This window comes from Pseudopipra pipra, chromosome Z (genome assembly GCF_036250125.1).
Source record: "Pseudopipra pipra isolate bDixPip1 chromosome Z, bDixPip1.hap1, whole genome shotgun sequence".
Lineage (NCBI taxonomy): Eukaryota > Metazoa > Chordata > Aves > Passeriformes > Pipridae > Pseudopipra > Pseudopipra pipra.
This window is the reverse complement of record NC_087581.1, coordinates 14,462,651-14,487,245: the sequence shown is the minus strand read 5'-3', so window position 1 is coordinate 14,487,245 and position 24,595 is coordinate 14,462,651. Positions and strand designations below refer to the sequence as shown.

At 39.6% G+C, this 24,595-nt stretch overlaps 1 protein-coding gene across 3 annotated transcripts in view; it reads right to left on the bottom strand.

The window, feature by feature from the left end:
* ITGA2 (integrin subunit alpha 2) overlaps positions 1-24,595 on the bottom strand; it is a 69,361-nt gene that overhangs the window by 40,173 nt on the left and 4,593 nt on the right. For 2 of the 3 annotated variants that reach the window (XM_064641523.1, XM_064641524.1), the window contains exons 2-4: positions 10,157-10,280; positions 1,057-1,166; positions 39-130 (exon numbers count right to left, since the gene is read on the bottom strand). In XM_064641523.1, the coding sequence (XP_064497593.1) occupies positions 39-130; positions 1,057-1,166; positions 10,157-10,280 (326 nt within the window). Of the gene's footprint in view, positions 1-38; positions 131-1,056; positions 1,167-10,156; positions 10,372-24,595 lie in introns of those variants that run through there. The other variant, XM_064641522.1, reaches the window with a different exon arrangement.

Below are 24,595 nucleotides of genomic sequence, written 5' to 3'. Positions count from 1 at the left end.
GCATTTCTGTGTATACTGAATACAATCTTGATACATACCAAAAATCCTCCTGTTTCTGAGTTCTGTATCAGAGTTAAGCCCAGGTTCATGTCCTCCTTTATTTCAGTCACATTTGGAATATTTATTAAAGCTGAAATAAAATGAGATTATGTAATGACAGAATAATAAATAAGATGTAGAAGCAATTTAGTAAGTTAGAATTCCTTTACAAAAACTTGATTTCTCAGAATCAAAGATGCCTTTTCCAGGTGGCTGCATACAATTCTGAGACAAAAGAAACAAAAACCAATCTTGGTAAAAAAATTGCTAGCCATTAACTATAGAGATGAATCAAGTATGGCCATTTAAGAGTATCTGCCCTCATGGAAGCTGAAGGCAAAAGAGGGAAAGAAACGCACTATCTATTGCCTGTTTTTGGCTGGCTGAGTAGCTGCAGCTAAGCAGCTACTGTTACATTCCTCAGGACATTCTGATCCAGCTATCAGGCTTCAGACAAAAACTTGGAAGGGGGGTGGAGGGCAGAAATACTCTGCATCACAAAGAAACATAAAGTAGGCATCTCAGCCTGCTCTGCTGGCCTGTATTTTCACTGTATCCAAACGTGAAAGCCATTTTATACTTAGTTTGCAGACACACATCCCCGTATCTGGTCTGGGGAAGAGACACTCATGCTCCCATCAGCCCACCCCAGATGCCAGCAAGGAGCCCTTCAATGACACAGAGCCCTGGTTCAGCTGGCTTAGGGACCTACAGGATTCCTGCTCCACATCTGGAGGTTCAAGACCCCAGTTAGTGACACTTAGACCCCAGTGCCTCCAGCAGCTGGCACCACAGGCCAGATGCCCACACCCTGGCCTGACTCAAGTTGCAGGCACCAGTTTTTCCTCAGACACCGGTCTTATCAGCAGCTGGCACTGTGTGCTTGCAGCACACCCCACAGAGATTGAGATTATGCAGAGAGCTAGTTAAGAAAAGTTTTAATAAGGCAGAGTGTCATCGTACAAAAATAATTGAAAACTGAAAAATTGCAGCAAGACATTACTGGTTACAACTTACCTTGTAAATTCAATTTTTTACATGTGGTTTTGGACGTATCAACAGGACATGCATAAATATCTCCAGTTCTGTTAGCAGGATAGCCACTCCAGGGTGAACCAACCAACAACCTAAAGTAACAGAATCATAGAATCAGCTGGGCTGGAAAGGACCTCCGAGATCATAAATCCAACCCTTGATCCAACACCACCCATGGTTACTAGACCATGGCACTAAGTGCCACATCCAGTCTCATCTTAAAAACCTCCAAGGACGGAGAATCCACCACTTCCCTGGGCAGCCCATTCCAATGCCTGATTACTCTCTCTGTGCAAAGAATTTCTTCCTAATATCCAACCTAAACCTCCCCTGGCAGAGCTTAAGACTGTGCCCTCTTGTCTTACTGCTGGTTGCCTGGGAGAAGAGACCAATCCCCACCTGGTTACAACCTCCTTTCAGGTACTTGTACAGAGTGATGAGGTCTCCCCTGAGCCTCCTCTTCTCCAGGCTGAACAACCCCAGCTCCCTCAGCCTCTCCTCATAGGACCTGTGTTCCAGTCCCTCACCAGCCTCGTTGCTCTTCTCTGGACCTGCTCCAGCACCTCAATATCCTTCCTGAACTGAGGGACCCAGAACTGGACACAGTACTCCAGGTGTGGCCTCACCAGTGCTGAGTACAGGGCAAGAATCACTTCCCTGGTCCTGCTGGCCACACTGTTCCTGATAGAGGCCAGGATGCCATTGGCCATCTTGGCCACCTGGGCACACTGCTGGCTCATGTTCAGCTTCCTGTCAATCCAAACTCCCTCTCTGCCTGGCTGCTCTCCAGGCACTCTGTGCCCAGCCTGTAGCCCTGCATGGGGTTGTTGTGGCCAAAGTGCAGGACCCGGCACTTGGCCTTGTTGAACCTCATCCTGCCAGAATCAGCTCAACACTCCATCTGTCCAGGTCCCTCTGCAGAGTCCTCCTGCCTTCCAGCTGATTGACACTCCCCCCCAACTTAGTGTCATCTGCAAATTTGCTGATGGTGGACTCAATCCCCTCATCCAGATCATCAATAAAGATATTAAACAGAACTGGGCCCAACACTGATCCCTGGGGGACACCACCAGTGACCGGCTGCCAACTGGATGCAGCCCCATTCACCACCACTCTCTGGGCCCGGCCCTCCAGCCAGTTCCTAACCCAGCACAGAGTGCCCCTGTCCAAGCCGTGGGCTGACAGCTTTTCCAGGAGAATGCTGTGGGAGACGGTGTCAAAGGCTTTGCTGAAGTCCAGACAGACCACATCCACAGCCTTCCCCTCATCCACCAGGTGGGTCACCTGCTCATAAAAGGAGATCAGGTTGGTCAGACAGGACCTGCCCTTCCTAAACCTGTGCTGGCTGGGTCTGATCCCTTGTATATCCTGCAGGTGCTGTGTGATTGGACTTAGGATGATCTGCTCCATAACCTTGCCAGGCACTGAGGTCAACTTCATTAGGTCCTTAATGATACTGGAAAATTCAGCAGCATCACTGCACGGCACACCACAGATAAGAATAAAGATGCTTCCACAAGACACAGCACCTAGGGAATTCAGGAGTAGGAGTCTTCTCCAGAAGACTCAGAACTGTGCAAAAGCTTTACTTGCATGTCAATACACTGGATTCACCAAGGGCAGCTTTGGTAGAGAAGAAGGGGAGAGAGCTTTTGGGGATCCATCTGCCTCAAACGTGTACTGTTTTTTAATGTGTCAATATGTCACAGGTCAGAAGAAATACAGCAAAGATACTAAGATGCATAAAAATTTTAAAATATATATGCTGGGGATTGAGAGACAAATTACTTATTGTTCTATCAGTTAATCATTAACTGATTCCTTTTAAGTTATTCGTTTAACTGATAAGAAACATTTTCTACAGGATCTGCTTGGCAACAGTCAAACACTTTTGTCCGAACTTGAACACTACCACACCTTGATAACACTGAATCATAAAGAAAATACAGCAGGTAGTAACCATCTGCTGCATGAAGTCTGTAATCCTGAACAAGAACTTTAAGACTTTTGATAATTTGTGCCTGCAACACAAAGTGATTCTTGTTCTCTGACTCATTTCTTCATCTGCCATAAGGTTTCCCCTCCAATATCTGCTCCTCGGACTCCTCTATTTATAAGTGAAAGCCTTCACAAAACTGTTATTTCACCTCCTGGCAATACTGCTTAAGAACACCTATTTTTCAACACAACTCGCTGAAAGACTGAAGATGATCTCAAGGGATATAAAAAAATGAAACAGATGACAGAAAAGCAGGGACTGGTTATTTGCTCCAGCAACAATATGATTTTGCTTTTCAAACAGAACAATCCATTGTAGTAATTAATTCATTTTGGGGACAGCAAAAGGACAAGCAATGTCCTCGTAGAATATGGATTTCATTAGAATATGGAGTTTCATTAGAAATCATCTTTTTCAGTTGGTCAATATGTTGCTTAAAGCAAAATTGTTGTACTCTAAAATTTTATAGATAGTTAATTCAAATATACCTTGCACTATAAAAAAACTCCAAATTTTCTGAAACTATTATATTTCAAAGCTATTGCTATATGTCATATTACCTATCCAGGGATCATCTGATTTTACTGCTGCCATTTTATAGCTAGTTTGAATACAATGGCTATGACAAAAATACATCATTTTAGATGCACAAGAAAGAGTTTGAGACATTTTCAGCTTTCTCAAAGAAAATACTGCTAACTGCATTTCCTTTTTTTTTTTTTTACTTTATTTCACCTCAATTAAACACAAACTTTAGAGCACACATAACATTGTTCTGTTTACCAGTGGAGGTTCAATTTCATATTCTATGTCTTGTGTGTCTGAATATTTTAGAAATGCATAACTTCTCAATTACCTTGTTCAAAAATGGTGATTTATGCAGGCTGCAGGAACAAGAATTTGTGTACTTTTAGCATCTCTAAACATGCAACTCAGGTTCATATAAATACCTTTCTATATAAAAACAAGCTACGTTACATTAGCTGCAAGAAGCCTCTGATCTTGTTATTTTCTGAGTCTGTTTGAGCATTTCTGCATAGTGGAAACCAGAAGCATCACAGCTCTGGACCAAATAACCAACCGGAGTTCATGAGAAACTACTCCACTGGTCATGTGCCAACCAAAAATATAACCTGAAAACACCTGCAGTGACACAGAGGGTTGGAGATGTCCATAGTGATTGACAGGTGTTGTGCTCTCCTGCCTTGTAAGGTACTACAGAGTTAGATATTGTTACAGAATTGGAGAAAGGGAGGGCTAGGAGTTTTCATGGAAACAGGAAACAGTTTTAAATGGATAGCAATGCTGCATGTGCAATATCTGAAACTAGATGAGCTTTTCAGCATTAACTGTCCAGCTGGACGTTGCACTGTGTACATTTATAAATACTTGCATGTTTTTCCTAAGTTTCCCAGAAGGCAAACATATTTCAGAGTCCTTGCAGGATGACAGCTACTGTTCAAAGAATGACTTTATGTCTTGGAAATAGCTCCTGCAACCACCACATCTGGTCATGAAACTCACTGTAAATCTCTGCACTGCGCTGGCATTGCTCTGCAGCCACAGGTTATCCTGAGAGCCCAAAGCATGTAGTTTCACTCATAAACAGAGAGAGTACAAGAGGAGAAGAGGAAGAGAAGCATGCTAGACCACTGTTTGCCCCAAATCCAAGCTTAACTCCAGGTCTAACTCCAAGCCCTACTCCAACCCTCACCCTTGCTATTGGCATAAACTAGAGACAATCATCATCCACAGTTTGCTAAAAGCATTTCTCTCCCTTTCAGCATGCACACTTGTGCTCATCCCATGAGCTTTATTTGGCTCCCATTTTCCCCAACTTCAACATTAACTTCAACTCAGACTTCTGTTTACACCAAGGAACCATCCCTCTTTATACCCAATCCCCTTCTAGAACTTAATATTCATATGAGAATTTTACTTTTACTAGCCCTGAAACTAACCTTGTAGTTGTTCCATGGTACAAAGAGGAAAATGTAAGACAAACAAGATGAACTTTTCTAATTTTAAACCCAAATTTAAGTCTATGCCAACTGTGCCCAAAGCAGACCTAATTTTGTCTTTACTATAGCTTTTTCTCCTCATAGTTCATTGGAAGTTATTTTATTAACTTATTTCGCTGTATTTCTTGTAGATTTGCAGGGTCTATGAATCTCAATGTCCACCTATGTTGTAAGCCAAAAAATGCCACTCCATACACAGAATGCAGCACTTAGAACTGACTATTACTATTTTCAGAAACAAACAGAGCTATTAAACCCCTTCCGCTGTTTGACTTAACTAGACTAACCTGTCACCAATACACGCCTTAATCTACATTAGAAATCAGGAAGTCCCACTTGCCTTTGAAAATGAACATAAATCATTACAGCAGAGAATTATGCAACACTGCTCTGGGAAAATGCATGTGTATCTTTCTGAAACATCAGAAGTGAAGACACTATGGGGCTAGCATCCTGCTAACTACAAAAATATTTTTTACTGTGATAAAACAGGATGCACATAAGACAAAGTGAAACAGAATGTATTAGGAAAGAATGCAAGAAATGAGTACTAAAAAACTTAAAAATGCTTGTTTCCAAATAAACTGTGTCATGTGTAATGTATTAATTAAGGGTCTTTTTATGAGTTAAATATTTATTTTCACAAAACTTCCTTATGTGTCCTTGCAGACTGTCTTTACACAATACTATAGTGAATATAATGTAATATTGCCACTGATTTTATTATGCATCTCCTTAATCAGTCTCCAACACTATATACAAAACAATGGAACTACATGAAGTCAAATAAAGTTCAGCAGCTATGCCCTACCACACAAGCTGCAGGAGTGGCAGATCAAAGTGCAACAGGAATTATTTCTGGGAAATTACACCATGACAAAGCTAGTAATCAGCAACGTGTGATGTAGGAGAAAGCAAAATCAGAATTCATAGTGAAGGGCTGAATTCTCAGCTGTTGTCAGAGCATGTTTTATATTTTCCCTTTTTTTTTTTTTTTACTTTTCATGCATTTGCTCTTCATTGCGTTTTTTTTTCCCCCTGAACACAGAAATGGCCAATAGGAAAAAAAGGTAGAAAGGATCTCTTAAATCATCTTGCCCTTTTTCCTACAATTACGGGAAGCAATGAGTAGATATGAAGAACAAAAAATGCTTCTCTCCCTAAAACACTTTTCACCATCTAAAACTTTCGATCCTTTGAACAAGACTCAAAACTTCAAAACCTACAGCGAGCTATGACAAGAAGGTCTGACTAATAAACTTGAAAGTCTAGAAAACAGCAGCCAGAGCTTCTCCAAGCAGGAAAAGGGCAAACTGCAGTGCATGCAGCTGGGGAAAGCAGAAGCGAGGTAAAGAACTCAGCTTTAGAAGTGGTGCTGGCACAGATAAATTGGAGCTGTAACAATGGCAGCTTTCTGTTAAAAAAATTACCCTCCTCAAAAGAAATGGCCATCCTTATTAAAATCAGAAAGCTTTGAAAATGTACTGATTTCAACAGAAGTTGCTGCAGAAACATGTCTTCTTGGCAAAACATCTTATTGGTCTGAAGACGCAACACAGCATCTCAGGAACTGGTTGTTGTATTTGATAGCCAGTGAGCAGTATGCAATGATTTTTAAAACTATGTTGTAGTGTAATAATTATGTGATACATCAGTAAGTGCACTACACATTAAGGTGTCATTACTGATGTACGGGATGAAACAAAATATTTTAAAACAGAAAAATCCCATAACATAAATTCAAAAACAAAATTAAAAAAGATAAATTCCAAATTCTGAGCACACAGGCACAGCTGAGCATATGTCTGAAGACACATATGGCTAGGAAAAAGCATTTTAACAGCTATATACAGCTATTCAGTCTTCCTCTCCTGAGACAGACATAAATCCAACTCTCAGCGTGGAGTAAGTACTGTTATCTTTCAAGAATGTACTGTCAGCTTCTGCTCAGGGCATGCACATTCAAGAGGAACTGACAGGGTACAGTCTAGCTTTCTAAAAAAATTATGTTTCAAAATAACAGAGATTTTGGTCTCAATTTAAGATTCAAGTACAGGTGACCTCACAACAGGGAGAACCAGAGTGTAAACTGAATGATATTTCTGTGATGGCTAATTACTTGTGTGGTGGACTGCTTTAACTTTTCTAATTGATGAGTTTCTTTGGTACTCACAATTTTCCCTCAGTTCATTATAGAGCTCCTCTTTTGAAATTCCCACCAGACACTGTGAAAAAGCACTTGAGCTGTGCTTGACTTGCAAGTCTGTCCTTATTTTATGAGCATCACATGCCATCAATGCCCATCAGTGCACAGCAGATTGGTGCCCAATCATCCTGGATCATCTGACTCTACAAAAAAAGGCTGCCTTGTTGGTTTGTGTCACAGCGCCCCAACGTGTATCAGCCCCTTCAATAGTCCTGTGCTTCTGTTTGGACTGTCTGCCTTCTCTCTGAAGTTATCTCCAAGCAAAAGTGAAAACATACTGCTGCATGCAGTTCTGCAAAAATTCTTCTCTTTTTATTTTCTATAGCTTTTACTGCCTCAGGAGATATAACTCCCAAAAATACAGCTGAATAATATAACTAGCATCTGCTGTATATCTTTATCTCTCTTTTCTACTCTTTGAGAGAGTACAGGAGGATTTTTAAAGCTGTATTTTTACATAGCACCTTGTGCAGAGATGGTACCCCAGCAGCATTTGATATGATGAGCAGCCCTACTTACTGTGCCTGGACAGAGTTTTCAAGTACTTCACATTCTTGCTGCACAATGATGACCTCTTCAGAAAAAGCATATGAAGATAAATGCTCCCCTCTGACAGAGAGTATCACCAGGATCTTATGCAAGCTTAGAGTGTTTATCTTGCTCCCAGTTCAGCCATGTCAACAAGCACTCTGTGAATGGACTGCAGCCTCTGCATTGCTTATAGGAGAAAACAAACAGTTTTCTGTTTGGTTTGGGGTTTTTTTGGTTAGCTGGTGGTGTTCTTTGTGTTGTGGGTTTTTTTAAACAATGCACACAGGAAAGAAAATGTAGTGTCACAAGCAAAAGAAAATAGCCTAGAAATTAAGAGAACAAGAGAGTAAAATATGACTCACTTTTTTTTAAGCTTCTTTAATGACTGAGAGAGAGACTGAAAAGAGCTTTTCTTCACTGAAGAGCCTCTAACAAGTCCTAGTTACTTCACCATGAGTTGATAAAATCTCCCTGACTTTTGAAGCTGGGTCAGACACCATGCAGTAAAATAACTAATGATGATGTGCCTATATACACGAAAGTTTACCAGATTCAAAATATTCATATACTTAGGAGAAGACTGGTTGAACTCAATGATCGTAAAGGTCTTTTCCAACCTAAATGATTCTATGATTCTGTAAGATAGGAAAAGTTAAACTGAAGTTACTTTATTTCCCCAAACTTCAGCACACATTATCCAAGAAAGTGGTAGTGCAGTAGGTTTTACATCTGAAGTAAAAATAAAAGAGGGAAACCTAAAACATAAATAGCTTAGGTGAGTCAGGCACTTATTACTTCTGCCACAAGCTTGTAGAAAAGCTCACAAGAAGTATAAAACACAAGACAATTTCTCCATGTATGAGGCAAAAGCATTCAATTCACTTTAGGCAGCATTTTTGTTTTCCTCCAATGCCTTTATACAGAAGTTGTTTGTTTTTTTTTTCAAAAAAAGAGATCTCTGATCTATGGGTGACTAAACATAATTAAAGTAGGCAGAAACACAGTGAGAAGCCACCACAGCATCAGATGGGGGGTGGGGATAGGCTGGAAGGCTACTTGACAGAGAGAGAGGAAAAGCCAATCTTTTATTTCAGAGGATACAGCTCTGCTCTCCTCTTACTTTGTCTCCTGGTCAGTGGCAGTAAACACAGCAACATCAGTGAGATCTCAGACACATTTGCATGTGCAGTCAATTGAACTGCACAGTGCCCCTGAGCAGTGCTATGCACAAATGTCTCAGCTGGCTCAGTATGGGCTTTTCCAAACTTCAACTGTAAAATACATTTTCATGTGCATTGCCATGGATTTCAGATTTTGACATCTTAATTTCTTTTTACTGAATAAAGTTCAGTTACTGGGTATCCATCTACTGTCACTTAAGCAAAGGTGCCAGTTTGTGGCTATTTGGGTTCTGACACAGTTTCAGTCTATGAAGGATGACATGTTTAAAGTGTCTCAGCTTATGACAATATACATTATCTTGTGTGGCTTTCTACTGCAGACTTAAAACCATGTATGCACAACTAACCACATAAGAGTTCAGTGGTTCTCAACTACTTTTATAGACATATAGTCCTTACCATGACAGACACCTTAAGCTTTTGCGGCTGCTGAGACTGTAGTAGAGGAAACAATGTGTCTTCCACTAAATATGCTTACTCCGTGTTAATATGTTAAAGTTCTTTTTGAAACCAACATTGCTAGCAAAATATTTTACTAATTGCTCATTAAGCCCAATGTTGTGGTAAAAGTGGATTTCAGGTCAAATTTTATGGCTGAAGAGATGTAGCAGACACAAGGCCTTTGCTAGGATTGTGCTATTACATACGTCCAAATATACCATCCCTTGACAAGCAAACAGTTAATACTGTATCAGACACAAAATTATATAGATTTAACTTAATTTAATATTAATAATTACAACTCCCCAGCCCTAATAATTTGTTTTAACCTCAACAATATTAAAGTGGAAAAAATACCCCACATATATGTAAAATGTAATAAAGATGCTACTGGTACAGGAAAGAATGAAATGAGAGTTAAAATTCTACAGAAATTGTAAGCCTGAAAAAACTGGTGTATTGGAGATCAAAGCAAAAGATTAACAGAAAGAAAATCTCAGATTGCATAGTGTTGAGGAAAAAAGCCTGAATCATCACACACATATGTCTCTAGAATATCTCAATTTTTGTTTTAATAACACTAAGTATTTTTTTGTAAAAAGATTAATATAAAAAGGAATTAGCTGGAGTTGTAGAAGAAACTTTAAGAGTTGTTTCCTTAAGCTTTCAGCTGGACGTAAAACAAGCTGTTCAAACTGCTTACCATTTGCCTTGTTCATTTATAAACTGTTGAACTGTATATCCAAACTGCTCTCTTGGTGGACCAGAAAATATTTTTGCTTCCAGAAGCCCAACATTGTAGGCTTCACAGCAGTTATGAAGAATGCCTGTTAATAGAAAGATTAAGATTATTACAGAAGCAATTAAAGAAGAATTTTGATCCGAGTGAAAAAGGCTCTTCATCTGTGCCAGCTCCCCCAACAGAAGAAAATAAATATAGCCTTTGACATATGCTTGAAAAAAATTGCCTTTTCATTACAGTACCCTGCCCATGCATTATGCCTGTCTAGCACTCTTTACATGTGTTATAATACCCTGGGCAAGGAATGACTCATTCCCTGTTTGCCTTAACAAAAGTTGCAGCATTACTAATGGGAATGTTTTAGCTGAGGGGGCCAAGATGTATGATTCAGAGGTCTGTTATCCTCGTTTCCCTTAAGGTATAAGTTAAGCTTGTGGCATAGCAAACACATCAACTGCCTGTTGAGGTACATTAGAATCACAGAGTCTCGTAGTTTGGACAAACCCTTAAGATCATCAAGTCCAACCCTTAACCTAGAAGTGCAAAGTCCACCACTAACCCATGTCCCCAAGTGCCAAATCTACATATCTTTTAAATACCTCCAGGGATCTTGATTCCACCACTTCCCTGGGTAGCATATTCCAATGCTTGACAACCTTTTTCAGGAAGGAATTTTCCTAATATCCACCTAAACCTTCCCTTGCACAATTTGAGGCCATTTCCTCTCATCCTATTACTTGTTACTTGGGAGAAGAGACTGACCCCCTAGGGGCTACACCCTCCTTTCAGGTAGTTGTAGAGAGTGGTAAGGCCACCCCTGAGACTCCTCCAGGCTAAACACCCCAGCTCCCTCAGCTGCTCCTCATCAGACTTATGCTCCAGAACTTTCACCAGCTTTACTGCCCTTCTATGGACTCACTCAAGAACCTCAATGTCCTCCTCATAGTGAGGGGCCCAAAACTGAACAAAGGATTTGAGGTGTGGCCTCACCAGTGCCCAGTACAGGGGGACACATTATTGTTGATGCCACTGGCCTTCCTGGCCATCAGGGCACATGCCAGCTCATGTTCAGCTGCTGTTGACCAGCACTCCCAAGTCCTTTTCCACTGGGTGGCTTTCCAGCTGTTCTTCCCTAGCCTGTAAACGCTGCCTGGGGTTGTTATAATCCAGGTGCAGGACCCAGCACTTGGCCTTGTTGAACCTCATACCCATGGCACCACTCCATTGATTCAGCCTGTCCAGATCCCTCTGCAGAGGCTTCCTGCCCTCCAGCAGATCAACACTCCTGCCCAAACTGGCGTCATTTGCAAACTGACTGCGGGTGCACTTGATTCCCTTGTTCAGATTGTTGATGGAGATATTAAGCAGAACCGGTCTCCAAACTGTTCTGAGCCCTGGGGAACGAAACCTGTGACTTCCGCCAGCTGGATGTAACTCCATTCACCTCAATTCTCCAGGCTCAGAAAAAATGCCCTGACTGTAACACCTAATACTATTTGTATTCTAGTTTGCAGCACGGGAACAAAAATGAGATTATCTGCTGCATCAGAAAACTTACATTTTTGAGTCATTTCATTATCACGCCAGAAGCCTTTGTTTTCAGTCCAAACAGTCTGAACAGTTGTCCAAAGAAAACTTAGAAATACAAACATACAACGTAAACAGCATTAATTAATCATGACACAATGCTGCAACTCTACTTTACTGTGGTCATGATATATATTGCTTTTCCTTGGGCACTTGTGCATCTAGGAATAAGGGTATGGTATTCCATGCCATTTTGGAGGGAACCAGCAATGCGGGCTGAGGACTAAGTCCTAAGTGTCACAATTTTGTAGGACATGGGGGCCCACTCCTCATTCATAAAGGACTTGATTTCTTTCTGATAAAGAACTGTAGATTGATATCTAGGGGAATGTCCACTTCAGAAGCTGCAGGAGAAAGGTCAGAGTCCCCTGAGAGATGCTACTGTGAGTAGAAAACTCCTTCCCCAGCTTGGAGATAGAAGGACTGAGACAACACTGGGATCTCAGGAACAAGCTACAGCCCAGCCAAGGAACACCTTCGGGCTCCTGACAACCCTCCAAACATGGCAATGATGGAAAGAAATAATGACCTGTTGTTGCACTCTGCAGTTACTCTCCAAAGTTCCCATGTAAGGCAGGTTCACAGAGTTGCTCACGGGTTAAACAACATCCTCATTTTTCAACTCCCTTCCTGTGTGCCCAAGCAGAATGAGTTTTATCTGCTCTGCACCATTGTGTAGTAAAGTGGCAGCCTTTTTGATAATCCCTTATAAAAGGGATGCTTTAGAGAGAAATGGCATCTCTAAAAATATAAGATCAAATTCTAACTGTTTTTCTAGTTTTGATGGGCATAGAGCTCACTGTTGGTATCACTCTCTTCCAGGTCCAAGATGCAGCTTTGGAAGACAGATTAACAGGGATTACATCAGCATAAAACAGCTCACCACAGTATCTTAGCTGTAACAGCAGTAATGATAGTAACATCATAGTGAAAACACTAAAATCACAACCACAGGTTTGCAAGCAAAGTTCATGACCTGTAAAAAATGTCAATGTATTTTGTACCGTTGCCCATAGAATAGAAAACACAAACGTCACTAGCAGAAGACTAAATACAACTCACATTGTTACTACTTTTTTACCACAAACTCAAAACAGGAAATCATATATTAGTTATCTGAAACAACCACTATCTGCAGTCAGCCTCTGGAAACCAAGAAATCACCCTTTGCTAAAAGTATAGTTCCTTGAGAAGCATCCTTAGAGATAAATATATTTCCTGAGTCATGCTATTTAAGACTGCGGAAGAGAATGTGTACAGACTTATCACTCTGCATTTTGCAAGCCTCTTAACACTAAACACAACCTCACATAATCGTAATTTATTTCTGGGTTTCAGGGAGAGGGAAAGGATGAGTTGAGATAGAAATTGGCTACTGACAGTTATTCTTTTTTGATCTAATAATATACTATTATCAAAATATTTTTCTGATGTTATATGCTAGGTTTATTTTTTTGTCTGTTGTTAAATTATATTATCCTCAGTCAGAAATCAAGCACGATTTAGCAGTACCCCATTCTCAAGAGGCCACAGGAGACTATACTGCAGTGCCATTCTGCCATATAAGTACAGAAGAAGAACTCTCCACATGGTCCATATGGTCCATACGGTGGACATTGAAATAAACTCTGGTTTTTGAATGAGACAGAAGTATCCTAGAATGATAAACAGTTCCAGTTTGACCCAAAATCCAATGACATCTAGAGAAAAACTCTCGCTTGTCTGGACTCTGTTACACAGTTATTAGCAAATGACACCAGTAGCCAAATGGTAACACTGCTGAATGTCTGCTGTCCGAGCGCATTGCCCAATTTTCCATGTGAATACATGGAAAACGCTTCTGATTATGTCCAAGGTGAGAGTTTTGTTAAATGCTACAGCCAGGGCAAAAGTCTCCTCCAGAACTGGATAAAATTACAGGGACCAACTGTCACAGCCAATAGCCTGAAGGAAAAGTCCCATGCTAGTTCAAATTCCCCTAGGGTGCTGTGGCAAGTCAGATGCAGTCAGCACGACATGTGCTGGGTTACGTGTTGCCTGTTTATCTCCCACCCTGTACTTGCACTGCAGCATCCATCCCTGGACCTCCCAGGGCCACTCTGGTAGTCCTGCTTTCTCCAGGACTGGGGCTGATTCCAAGAAGCAAGGACATCACCTGTCCCAAGCTCCTTGTGGTTCCTCTGGGCTTCATCACAGCTCACAGAAGCAATGCTCTTTTTCTCTTCCCATCCTCCCATTCCTACTACTTACTGAGCCGTTCTACCCATCCTTCCTATTTACTACTGGGGCTCGATTTTATTCTTTTTAATCATTTGTACTACTGTAGTATCAGAACACTTTGAGAACAAGAATGTCCACCAGGAATAATGGACAAGTGTCTGCCAGATCACAGGTCTCTTCAGAACTGCCTCTATCATGTTCACTTTCTGGACAGGCAGCCAGTCAAGAGCAGTGAAAACAAAAGAGAAAAAGAAGAAATCAGAAAACCTAGCCTCTGAAGACACACTGTTGTCTGCGATATTCTTATGGATCAGCTTTGCCTCTCATTCATGACTTCTTTGCAAAAATCATAGTAGAAATGCTGGCAAATACACTCTGACTCAGCGTGAACATTTATGGAGTGAGCCATAGTTTCAGCATATTTCAATCACATTGTAAATTCCACATTTTTATAATCATCAGCAGTTTTTATAGATCTACTCCACACAAACCTTACTTGGTTTGGGCCTAGCAAGTATAAAGTGGCACTAATATACTAGGCATTTTCCTGCCATTTTCCTCTGTCTGATATAGTGCTTGCACTGTAAGAACATCTTTTATCCATTTTGTACAAGTATCTAAATACAGTACCCAGAAAAAGAAATTCAAGCATTTGCAGGGAAAAAAAAAAAAAAAAAGAAAAAGCTGTTTCCTTTAACTCTATTTTAAGCCTGTGCAAAATAAGAGGGTCTCTTATGCAATAAAAGGGTGCCAATCATTGAAGCATCTAGGTTCTAAGTACTGTATATTCTAGGCTGGAATGATTCCGTATCTGTTGCTGCCTTCAGGCAATGAATTTTGATAATTTAAGAATCTTAAAATAAAGAAAACTAATTCACTATCTGGATTTTAATAGCTTTTGGTGACAGACTACTACTTTGTGACCTAGTGATGATGATGAGAGATTAGTTGGGCAAGTAAAAATTCATTTCCTAACTTTTGTCTGTAAATGGCACTTTATTTACAGTCAAGTAAACAGACTGTGTGGAACAAAGGAAGTCAGATATAAGCCTAAAGCTTATGAAAGCCCCTCTGAAGACTTCAAAAGCAGCAGTTCCTCTCCAATGACTGGGAAGGGGGCTTGGGCCCCCTTGGGCCCCCCAACATCAAGCTTCAGATAGGAAAAGTAAGAAAAAAATCCTAATGGGCTAAAAGAAACTGTAAGCTTTCTAATAAACTCCAGTATCTCTTGGCATAGCATTTTTTCCCTGGGAGTTCCCGTATTCAGCAAATGCATTATTGCAGTGTAAGCCATAGCAGCTGCAGTGTAGGAGTATTGCTGGTTTTATACTTCTGCACCAGGATGTTCTTTCTCCTAGCAGGATGAAAAGTAATACATGTTATGACTGGGCATCTTTAAACCTCAGCATGTGGGAATTCTTCTATAACTATACATGACAAATCTAATGATAACTCTAATGCCTTCTGTTTGCTTTATTCTGTTTGTAGTACAAGCTGAAGCAAGTTTTATTGAAGTAAAAGCTCATATTAAGTACACCCAGTTCATAATTGTTTTGATTTTGTAAGCAAAGGTCACGGCTTAAAGTGACCAAGCAGAAAACATATGTCTGGTAACCAATTGCTTAATGTCATCATTATAATAGGATTGAAATCCCTTATTCAGATTAACCAGTATATTACAAAAAGGTTTTCAGCTGGGTGATAAAATATGAAATCAGATTTTTAGGTGTTTGATTGTTTGGTTAGTGAAATAAGTTTATAAAATTCTAGTAAAATATACCGAACATATTATTAGCCTGTATTTGGTATCATAAGTGTCATAATAAATGTGCCATTTTGTTTTTAGCCTAAATCACTTTTTACTACGTTGCAAAGGTAGTTTGCAATTCCAGTTTAAGATAGCAGTATATCACAGAACCATAATCATACAGACACCATAATCATACAGACTCAGTTACTCAGTTATGCCAAGTCTCACCTCTCATTAAAACATCCAGTCAAACAGAGGCTTTCACTGCTGTTGTTATTTACAGCTTGCATCAAACAGGTCTAGCAATCACAGTATCAAGAAAAAAGAAGAGACAATGGACTTTGACTGCTGAGTCTATAAGGATTCACCACACACTAAGTATTAGTTATAAATTTATCTAGTATTAACCTTGTCAGTTGGAAACTTCATCACCTTTTTTTCATTAAACAGTATGGTATTCACTTCTTTAAACAACTATTAGCTATAACACAGAAAAAAGTTTGTTATATAACCCAGCAAAGTGGTAATTTGTCTTTTTGCATGACCATTCATGCCAGTAATGATGCCATTGCTGGCAGTTCCCTCTGCTCCGTAGCACAGCCACAGCTACAACCACTGGCCCTTGTGCCACCTCTAACAGGACAGCAGACCCTGAGAAACCCAAACTGAAAGTCATAGGCATGCTGAAGGATTTAGGGGTGGAAGGGGATAAGCATGTAGTCAATAAAGAAAAGCAAGGACATGACCCAGCATTATGCTGAAACCATGACAGTAGTACATGCATTTTTGCATGGGTTTTTTAATCCATGAAAAATAAAAAGTCAAGAAAACCCCACTGCTTCCTGAAGTAGTTTCTTAGACTGGCAGCCAGTAAGATGTGTACAGACAACACTTAATTGCTCAGTCTAGCATTTTTTAAAGTATCTATTCATTCCAGAAGATGGCTTTACTTTGCCCCTTACGTTATACTGCTCTAAGAGAGCCACTACAAATTCCACTAAGAAAATTTTCCCCTTAGTCTCAAAGATTTCTACCTCCAAAGAACACACATCATCAGGGCTCTGAAGCCTGTCAGACCCTGCTGAGGGCAGAGAAAAGAAAGGGGTGGGAGGGATGAGAGAACGCGTAGCTCTTGTTTTCCACTGACTTCATCTCACAATGGATGGACACTCTAGTTCAAGATTTTTCCATGACTGAAATATTTCTAAGGGCTCTCTTTGGGGTAGATTTTCTGGTGTTTTCTATTGTGCAAGGTCACACTGAATCTCCTTAGTTGTCAGGGAACTTTTAAAAGCACTTCTGTCTCACTCCAATGCCCAGCTGGTTAATTTCTTCATCCCTTTGCAAAAGTTTGCTGAAATTGGCTCACAGGTTCCAAAGTTAGTAAGGCAGTACAGGCACCTACAGATACCCTTCACACTATAATGACCTACTGTCCTTGAAATATTAGTCATAAGGTGGAATGAAGGCAGAAAGGAAAAGTACTGGAGTTATGAAAGAGAGTCAAGTAGTATTTGCTTCATATTAAAGATATTTAGTCTTTGCTGTTTTTTATTAAACAGCAACAACATTTTGATGTAAGAGTGAAGTTACTCCCTTACTATTCAGAACCTATGTTATCAGAGCAATAATCCAACCAGAATTAGTCAAGTATTCTTACAGAAAGACCTATCTGTAATTTGAACAGCATTCATAATACACGGTGTTTTGAATGCTTTATTGACAAGACTGTGAATACATAAGGAACAAAACAAGCAGCATGCAGTTACTTTAATCTATTTTTGCAATAAGGATGTTCTTCACTGTGGCTTTCAGAAGCCACTGAACAATTTTCACTGCAATGAGTAAAATCTGCACAAAAAAAAAAGAAATAACTCTTTTTTTTCCTTTGTTACTGTAGTAGTCTTCCGTGTAATCTGCTTTACTGTATTGGGATGTGAATTGTGTGCATGCACAGGTAAGGACATCAAGTTCTCATGTAAAACAAGCAATTCTATATTGGTTGCATTTTTTGGGACTTTTCTGCAAATGCACATAAACATAAAACATCTTTTTCATCTATGTTTAGTATACTCAGTCATGGCTAGGTGGAATCCAACCCAACAGGAAAAATAAAAGACTACTTATAATTCAATCTGGAAAGGTGTATTAACCTTTACCCAGTACAGACAATGTAACAAAATATTTTCTCATTAGTTTTCTCCTTTATATTTACTTCTCTATTTTTTGTAATAATTTTTTTCTTTGGTATGCACAACCATATCAGCAGATACTCACAATGGCATCTAGATACCTTCAGCTGGTGTATTAAAACAGCAGTTTTATAATCACAGTTAATCTGTTTTTATTTAAAACTGAACAGATTTCTTATCGAGAACAACCTTCTAAATACAGACAATGTGAACCTCTGACAGGAATCAAAAGGAGCAAAGAATATGACTGGCAAGACACTGTACTTTTTTGTACTGAATGTCCAAGTACTTTATAATCCTCACTTCAATTTCATTCTTGTTATTTCATTATTATGAACTATTACAGAAGCCTGAAAAAACCAAGTCTTCATTTTACTACTTCATCTATTTGTTTTATTTTCTTTTATCTTGAGACCAACTTTTTCTTCACAACAGCTTCAATATCTCAAATTACTTAATAACTAACAGAAATTATAGCATTTAGAGTAGAAATAAATTATAGACCAAAAAAACCCCAAAACCCACAAACAAAAAACAAAACCCAGTACCGAGAAGACAGGAAAAACAATGCCTCATTTAGGAACAAATCCTCCCTCCTATTCCTCCTCCCCCCCCCCTCTTTCCAACAAGTGTTCTTGGCTTAGTTGGCTGACTGCTTCTTCCTGGAAACAGGTCAGCTTCCAGTCGGAAAGCTCTGAGTGTGTAAAAGCCTGAGTCACTGCCTTTCAATTACAACAGTTCATAATGCAAGAAGCTGCACTGAGGAGTTATCAATAACCTGCTATAAAAGCAACACAAACACGATACAAAACACAAATTGTGACTGAAAAGTTGGAAAGACTGGGATAACACAACTAGATGCTGTCCCTTTTATTGTTCTGATACTGCTGCGGAGTAAGATATCTAATTAAACTTACCTATAACTTTGTTACTTACTCTGCAAGACTTGTCTTTCTCCTGATACTTCCCTATTTGTGGCCCAGATATTGCCCTTCTTGGCTTTGTGAGGAGAAATATAAACTCCTCTTAGCCTAGAGTTAAGAAATCTAGGCAACCTACTACACAAGGACTGATTCCAAGTAAAAGCTTAGGAGCAGTTCCTGCAGGGCTGACAACTTCCTATGAGTTTTTAATAAAGCCAGCAAGTATTCAAACCTACTCAAATTTATTATCCTGGCATGTTTCCGCTCATGTTATCAATGGGAAAAACTTTATTTCACAGAAAATTCACCTGCACCTTTTAAACAGGACATGCAATTTTCCTTTTATCATGGTATAAACAGGATTGTTCAGCTCTGTCCTTAAGAGTACCACAGTTTGTTCTCAACAATACCACACAGAGATTAAAAGTATGTGAGGCTAGCAAGCTGTCCACACATGCATATTATATATGCACTTAAGTCAATGGCTTCACATGTAATGATGATAAACACAAAAAACTTTGCATGCTTCCCTATGATAAAAAAATTACTTCTCAAGTGGCATTTCATTCCAGAAAATTCTCTTCCCTCATATTTACATTAACAGTGGTTGTGCTGTCTCTTTTTTAAACCAGGAATATTTCCAAATATAGTCAGAGAAGAATGAGCCACATTACAAATGTAAGAGAGGAAATGCATGTCATCACAGAGAAAACAATGTGTCTGCTATCTGTATACCCTATTTGCCACATTTGCTATGAAAACATGTTTGCATACAGATAAAAAGGCATGTTTTCGCACAAGCATCAAGAAGATGGGAAAGCAACCACAGTTATAATGTACTTCCCTCCCCGTATCACACTCTAGGCTGCATGAAAATTTCAGCGTATTGTAATATATTATATTGTGTATTATTTCATGTTATATCACTGTTAAACATGATCTGAAAGGCTAAATTAGAAAAAAGCTGAGAGACTCATCATCACCATTGATCCCTCTGTCACTCCAGTGCGGCAGCCTACTGGAGTGCAGAGGACTGCAGCACTTCCAGAGTGACCCCTGACCCTGCCATTACGCCATTTTTAGGATACCATGTTTAAGACTCCATTTCTCCCTCACAGCTTCTGAAAACAGTTGGGAGATCAGTTTTCTGCACTGTACACAGAGAGCTGCAGAAATAAGAACAGCCTCAGCTGTAAAATGTTTGCCACATCAGCTTCCTGCAACAAGAAAACCTCCAAAGCACCACAGGATATATAACACAATACTTGGAAGAGCTATAATTATCAGAACATTTGTTCTGTATCAGCATTAATGACAGCTTCTCTCCTCTGATTGTAATGGGAGCTCATGGCTGGGCATCCTGAATGTTAGTTAGGTGGTGCCAATCGCTCACCTGAAATTCTACCTTAATGCACACTGAAATGATCAGTTGTAGCACCATATGTCTAGACAGAATTTGGGTTCATTAAAGTCAGGAAAACAATCCAGGAAGCCCATAATTCAGGAGCTGCCTAGGCCAGAATGAACTTAAAATTACCTGTCACCTAGGTTTCATAGCACAAAGTTGCACTAAGGTTTAGAATATGAATCAGATATAGAAGCAGCCCTCTCCCAGAGCAAGATATCCTACCCTACTGTTAACCCATTCTGATATAATGGCAAAAGGCAATGAATGCTTCTTAATTCAATTATTTCTACTTGAAACAACTAAATTATTTAACTAAATAGCTAAGTAATTTCTTTTTATGCACTACCAATTCACCAAATGTGAATTAAATGAGCAGTCAGTCCAAAAGAGCCAACTCAGTACTCCTCTACTCCCAGATAAGTGCCCGAGACATTAGGCCACAGGCAAGATGTGTCTTTGCCTGTCTGCCTGAAAACATGGATATGCTTCCTGGGATGAGCTGAGACCTAGTTTCAATATCAGAAGGATGCTTGTCAGACTGCTTTATTGCCTGGTAGCAAAGACACTTCTGGAAAACTTTGAGAGGTGAATCTACATCACCATAATGTGAATAACAGAGATGCCTCATGACATAACTAAGCCCACACTTCCCAGGTGACTATTACCATTACTTCTCAAGCAGCTACTTCTTGGAAAAAAAAGCTAAACTGGACATCTCTCTCCCAAAATTCTTCCCCATCCCTGACTTCAGGGAAAGGAGGCACCTCACACAGGTCCTTGAGAAGGATGGAGTTCAAACACCCTTGATTCACTGCTTAACTGCAGGAGCCTTCCTGATTTGCAAGCAAACACTTTTTGTGCACTTTAAAGGCACCTAAATGTCCCTGCCAAGCCCAAGGCATCTAACTCTGCACTCTGGGACCATGTTTCAGGTGAACTGGGGTTGCAGCATTCAACTCCCTGCCCTTGGCCTGCACACCACACTCTGGACTATCTAGATGCCAGTGGTCAGGTTGGTAACAGGCTACCTCTAGCCAGAGTAACTTCAGACAGAAGCTATCTTCTTTTTTTTTTATAAAATGTAGCCATTGTACATTTTGGGGCCAGAGAGAAAGACCCACGAACATTCAAGAAACTTTTCTGGAGATAATACTTTCTTCCACAAAAGCAGAACAGTTGCTTTTTGTCTTCACAGAACCAAAGTCTATTGTAGCTGTCAGCTTCTCAGAAAGACAACTCCAGAGACTCAAGTACTTTTTAACTGTTTAATATGATGAACTCGCTTTGGGCAGTTTGGACAAGAAAATAAAAACAAAACAAACAAAAAAAGAGACAGTGAAACAAAAGGATACTTGGCTAGAGTTAAATGGATAACTATTATTAGCAGAGCTACTGAAGGACTCCTAAGAAAGTAGGGTTGCTGGATTTTTTCTCTGTTTATTATTTTGCCAATCTTAATAAAAGAGTTCATTCTCAGTCATTTCTGCTATTCTATATTTGGCCTATATGTATTCCAGGCATGTTTAAACAGAACTCTATCTGGTCAGCATAGTCAGATGAAGAGTCAGATCACTTATATTTTTTCCACTTTGGAAAGGTTAGCTAAATTCTCATTTAAGGAATTTCAGCTAAATCTGAGCTAATATCTATAAACCCATTCGGTTCTATGTGCATCTAAAGTACTGCATATAAAGACAACTGAATTTTATACTACACAGTAGCAATACCAGATTCAATTGTTCTCATGTTCATTATTAGAGCACTGCTCTCATCGTCTTATTAGAATTTACAGTTAAGAAAGCAGAATTACTGAAAAGCTATTTAATAAAATATTGTGTCATTTTTTCAGTTAGCAATTAACACTCGCCTCAAACAGAAAATTCAAATAAGGATACAGGTACAGGGACATTTGAGTCACACACCCTCCTCCTCTGCAGTGATATTTCATGACTATCTAGGATGCACTCGTTGCCCCAGGACAAAATGCTGCACTTGCTTCTGCTTTGGACAGGTGCCTCAAAAGGGGATTCTTCCGTGATTTACTCTCCTTATTGTAACGCTGCTGTTAAGAAACCAGGACACAAACTCTTGACACAGGTTCCTTGACTTCAACACCTATGTAGGCATTTACCTAACTAAGAGAACAGGACCAGCCAAGAATAAATTTAGGCTTGAAATTAAGTAATTCACTGTTTTGTTCTTTTAGCAAATTCGTAATGAAGTAGAATTTCTTATCTAGTGTGCTTTCACACTTGCTGAAGGGAAACTCAAAAGCAGCAGTCAGAGAAGAAACTGAGAAGTTATGAGAAGGGATTTCTGTGCACGTGGAAAAGTTAGACACACTGACAGCTAAGCCAGCCAGTTTACCTGTGGGGAGCATAGAGTACAATACAGGCATATCCCCAAAAGGGCTGGGTTGATAACTTCTCATAATAGCATCCATAGCTGCACTAAACTCGTGAGCTTAGCACAGGTCAGCTATCTCTCAATCAGGTAAAAAGACTGATCTGGCAGTCAGCTGAGGTCATTATTTATTGGGTAATCCAGTGGGTCAAGCAGCCTGGTCATCCACAGCCTTATCATTACACACAGCTTTGTGCTGCAGTCTTAACATAGCATCAACCACAGCCAGCTCTCTGGCTTAAGGGTCACTTATGTTTGAGACAGATAGCCAGCCAGGCAGACAGATTAACTGTCAGGCAAAAACCTAATTCAGTCTTTCACCACCCCCTCACCCCCACATCCTCAAACTCCATTATTTCCTTAGATATTTCTACTTCGGATACACTCCATCTCAGAAGTGTGCTGTTCACAGTAATTTTCCTCAAGATTTATTTACTGTCTGTTCTTTATTAATAACCGACCATATTATCCAAGGAAATTCATGTGATAAAAAAAAAAAAAAAGGAAAAAGGTAAACAACTGTATGAAACAAGGGAAGAATGATAAACTTGGAAGCAGGTTGCAAAGGGCAAAATAAATCAAGAATAAGCCAAGAGTTCCATTAGGGTTGTGCATAACTTCCAAGCCCTTCACCCTGTCTAACAGCAATTTGAAAGGGACAAAAGAATCCATGACATTCATCATGTGTGACATTCAAGCATGCAGATGCCATTCAGCTGCACACAAAATGTCTTTGCTTATCCTGCACTCGAAGAGTCTGTGTTATCTTACTTCTTGCCTGTATAATTCCTCTTTTAAGTCCTGAATAATATGGAAGTCTTATTATATTTTTAGAGCATACAAATCTCCAGGAGAAAATAAAATTTAGTGCTTTGAAACTCCTGAAATGCTAATACGGGACTAATTCAAAGTTCAGATTGTTCAAATAACAATCACTAGCACTCAGAATACTGAGTTTATTTCATAATTCAGAAATTACAGCCTGATTTGGAAGTGATGTAAATGCTTATGTTGACTCCACTACATGCCTTCAGTGTTCTCCACCTCCAGAAAATGAGTGCAGCATGAGCAGGAAGAACATTATTGCATATTGCTTCACAAGGATACATACACTCAGCTAATACAGATAGAAGGTCTCATTTATCCTGTGTAATTCACATTCACTTACTTTTATTATCTTTTTATCAGTGCCTTGACAAGGCATATGTTTCTATAGCTATTTGGAACAGATATGTGTCAGTCTTTCACATAAAGGTTTGTAACAGAAATGAAAACTAAGGCTCAGACAGTTCTCTGATATGCTTGACTAATTTCAACTGGAACAGTACAGCCAAATTATTTACACAAAAATTAAGCTTATCAACTCTCTCACTGCACAGGGTCTGAAATCCTAACACTGTGTAGTAATCAGAGTGTAGGGCCAGTGATCACTATGTGAAAAAGAAGCCCTAAACATTAAAACTGCTAATGGAAATGTTCTAAGCCAAGCAGATAACGTGTTGGTATGCAAGTGCATGGCTACGCCTATGAGAATCCAGCCTGTGTCCTGTCTGCATTTCAGCGTGGTCACCATGGAAATGGGAACTGGCCTGCACAGAGCCTAACAAAGGAAACCTTTAAATGAAAATAACAACACTGGATACAGACTGCCCAAGATTTCTGCTGGGGAAAATGACTTGCTTTACTTGTCAGAAGATATAGAAACTTCCCTTTTACCTGCATTAATCCTAAAGGAAAGTACTTTTTTCACCCTTAGCGTTTAGACATTAAGTCATTACACTGTCAGTTCCAGTTATTATCCCTCATGAAAATACATTGCATGAACTACACCCAAAACCGACTTTCATTCATTCAGAATTAACAATAGTGAAGAAAGACCACAACGAATAATATTTATATAGTGGTTAGGAAGCACAA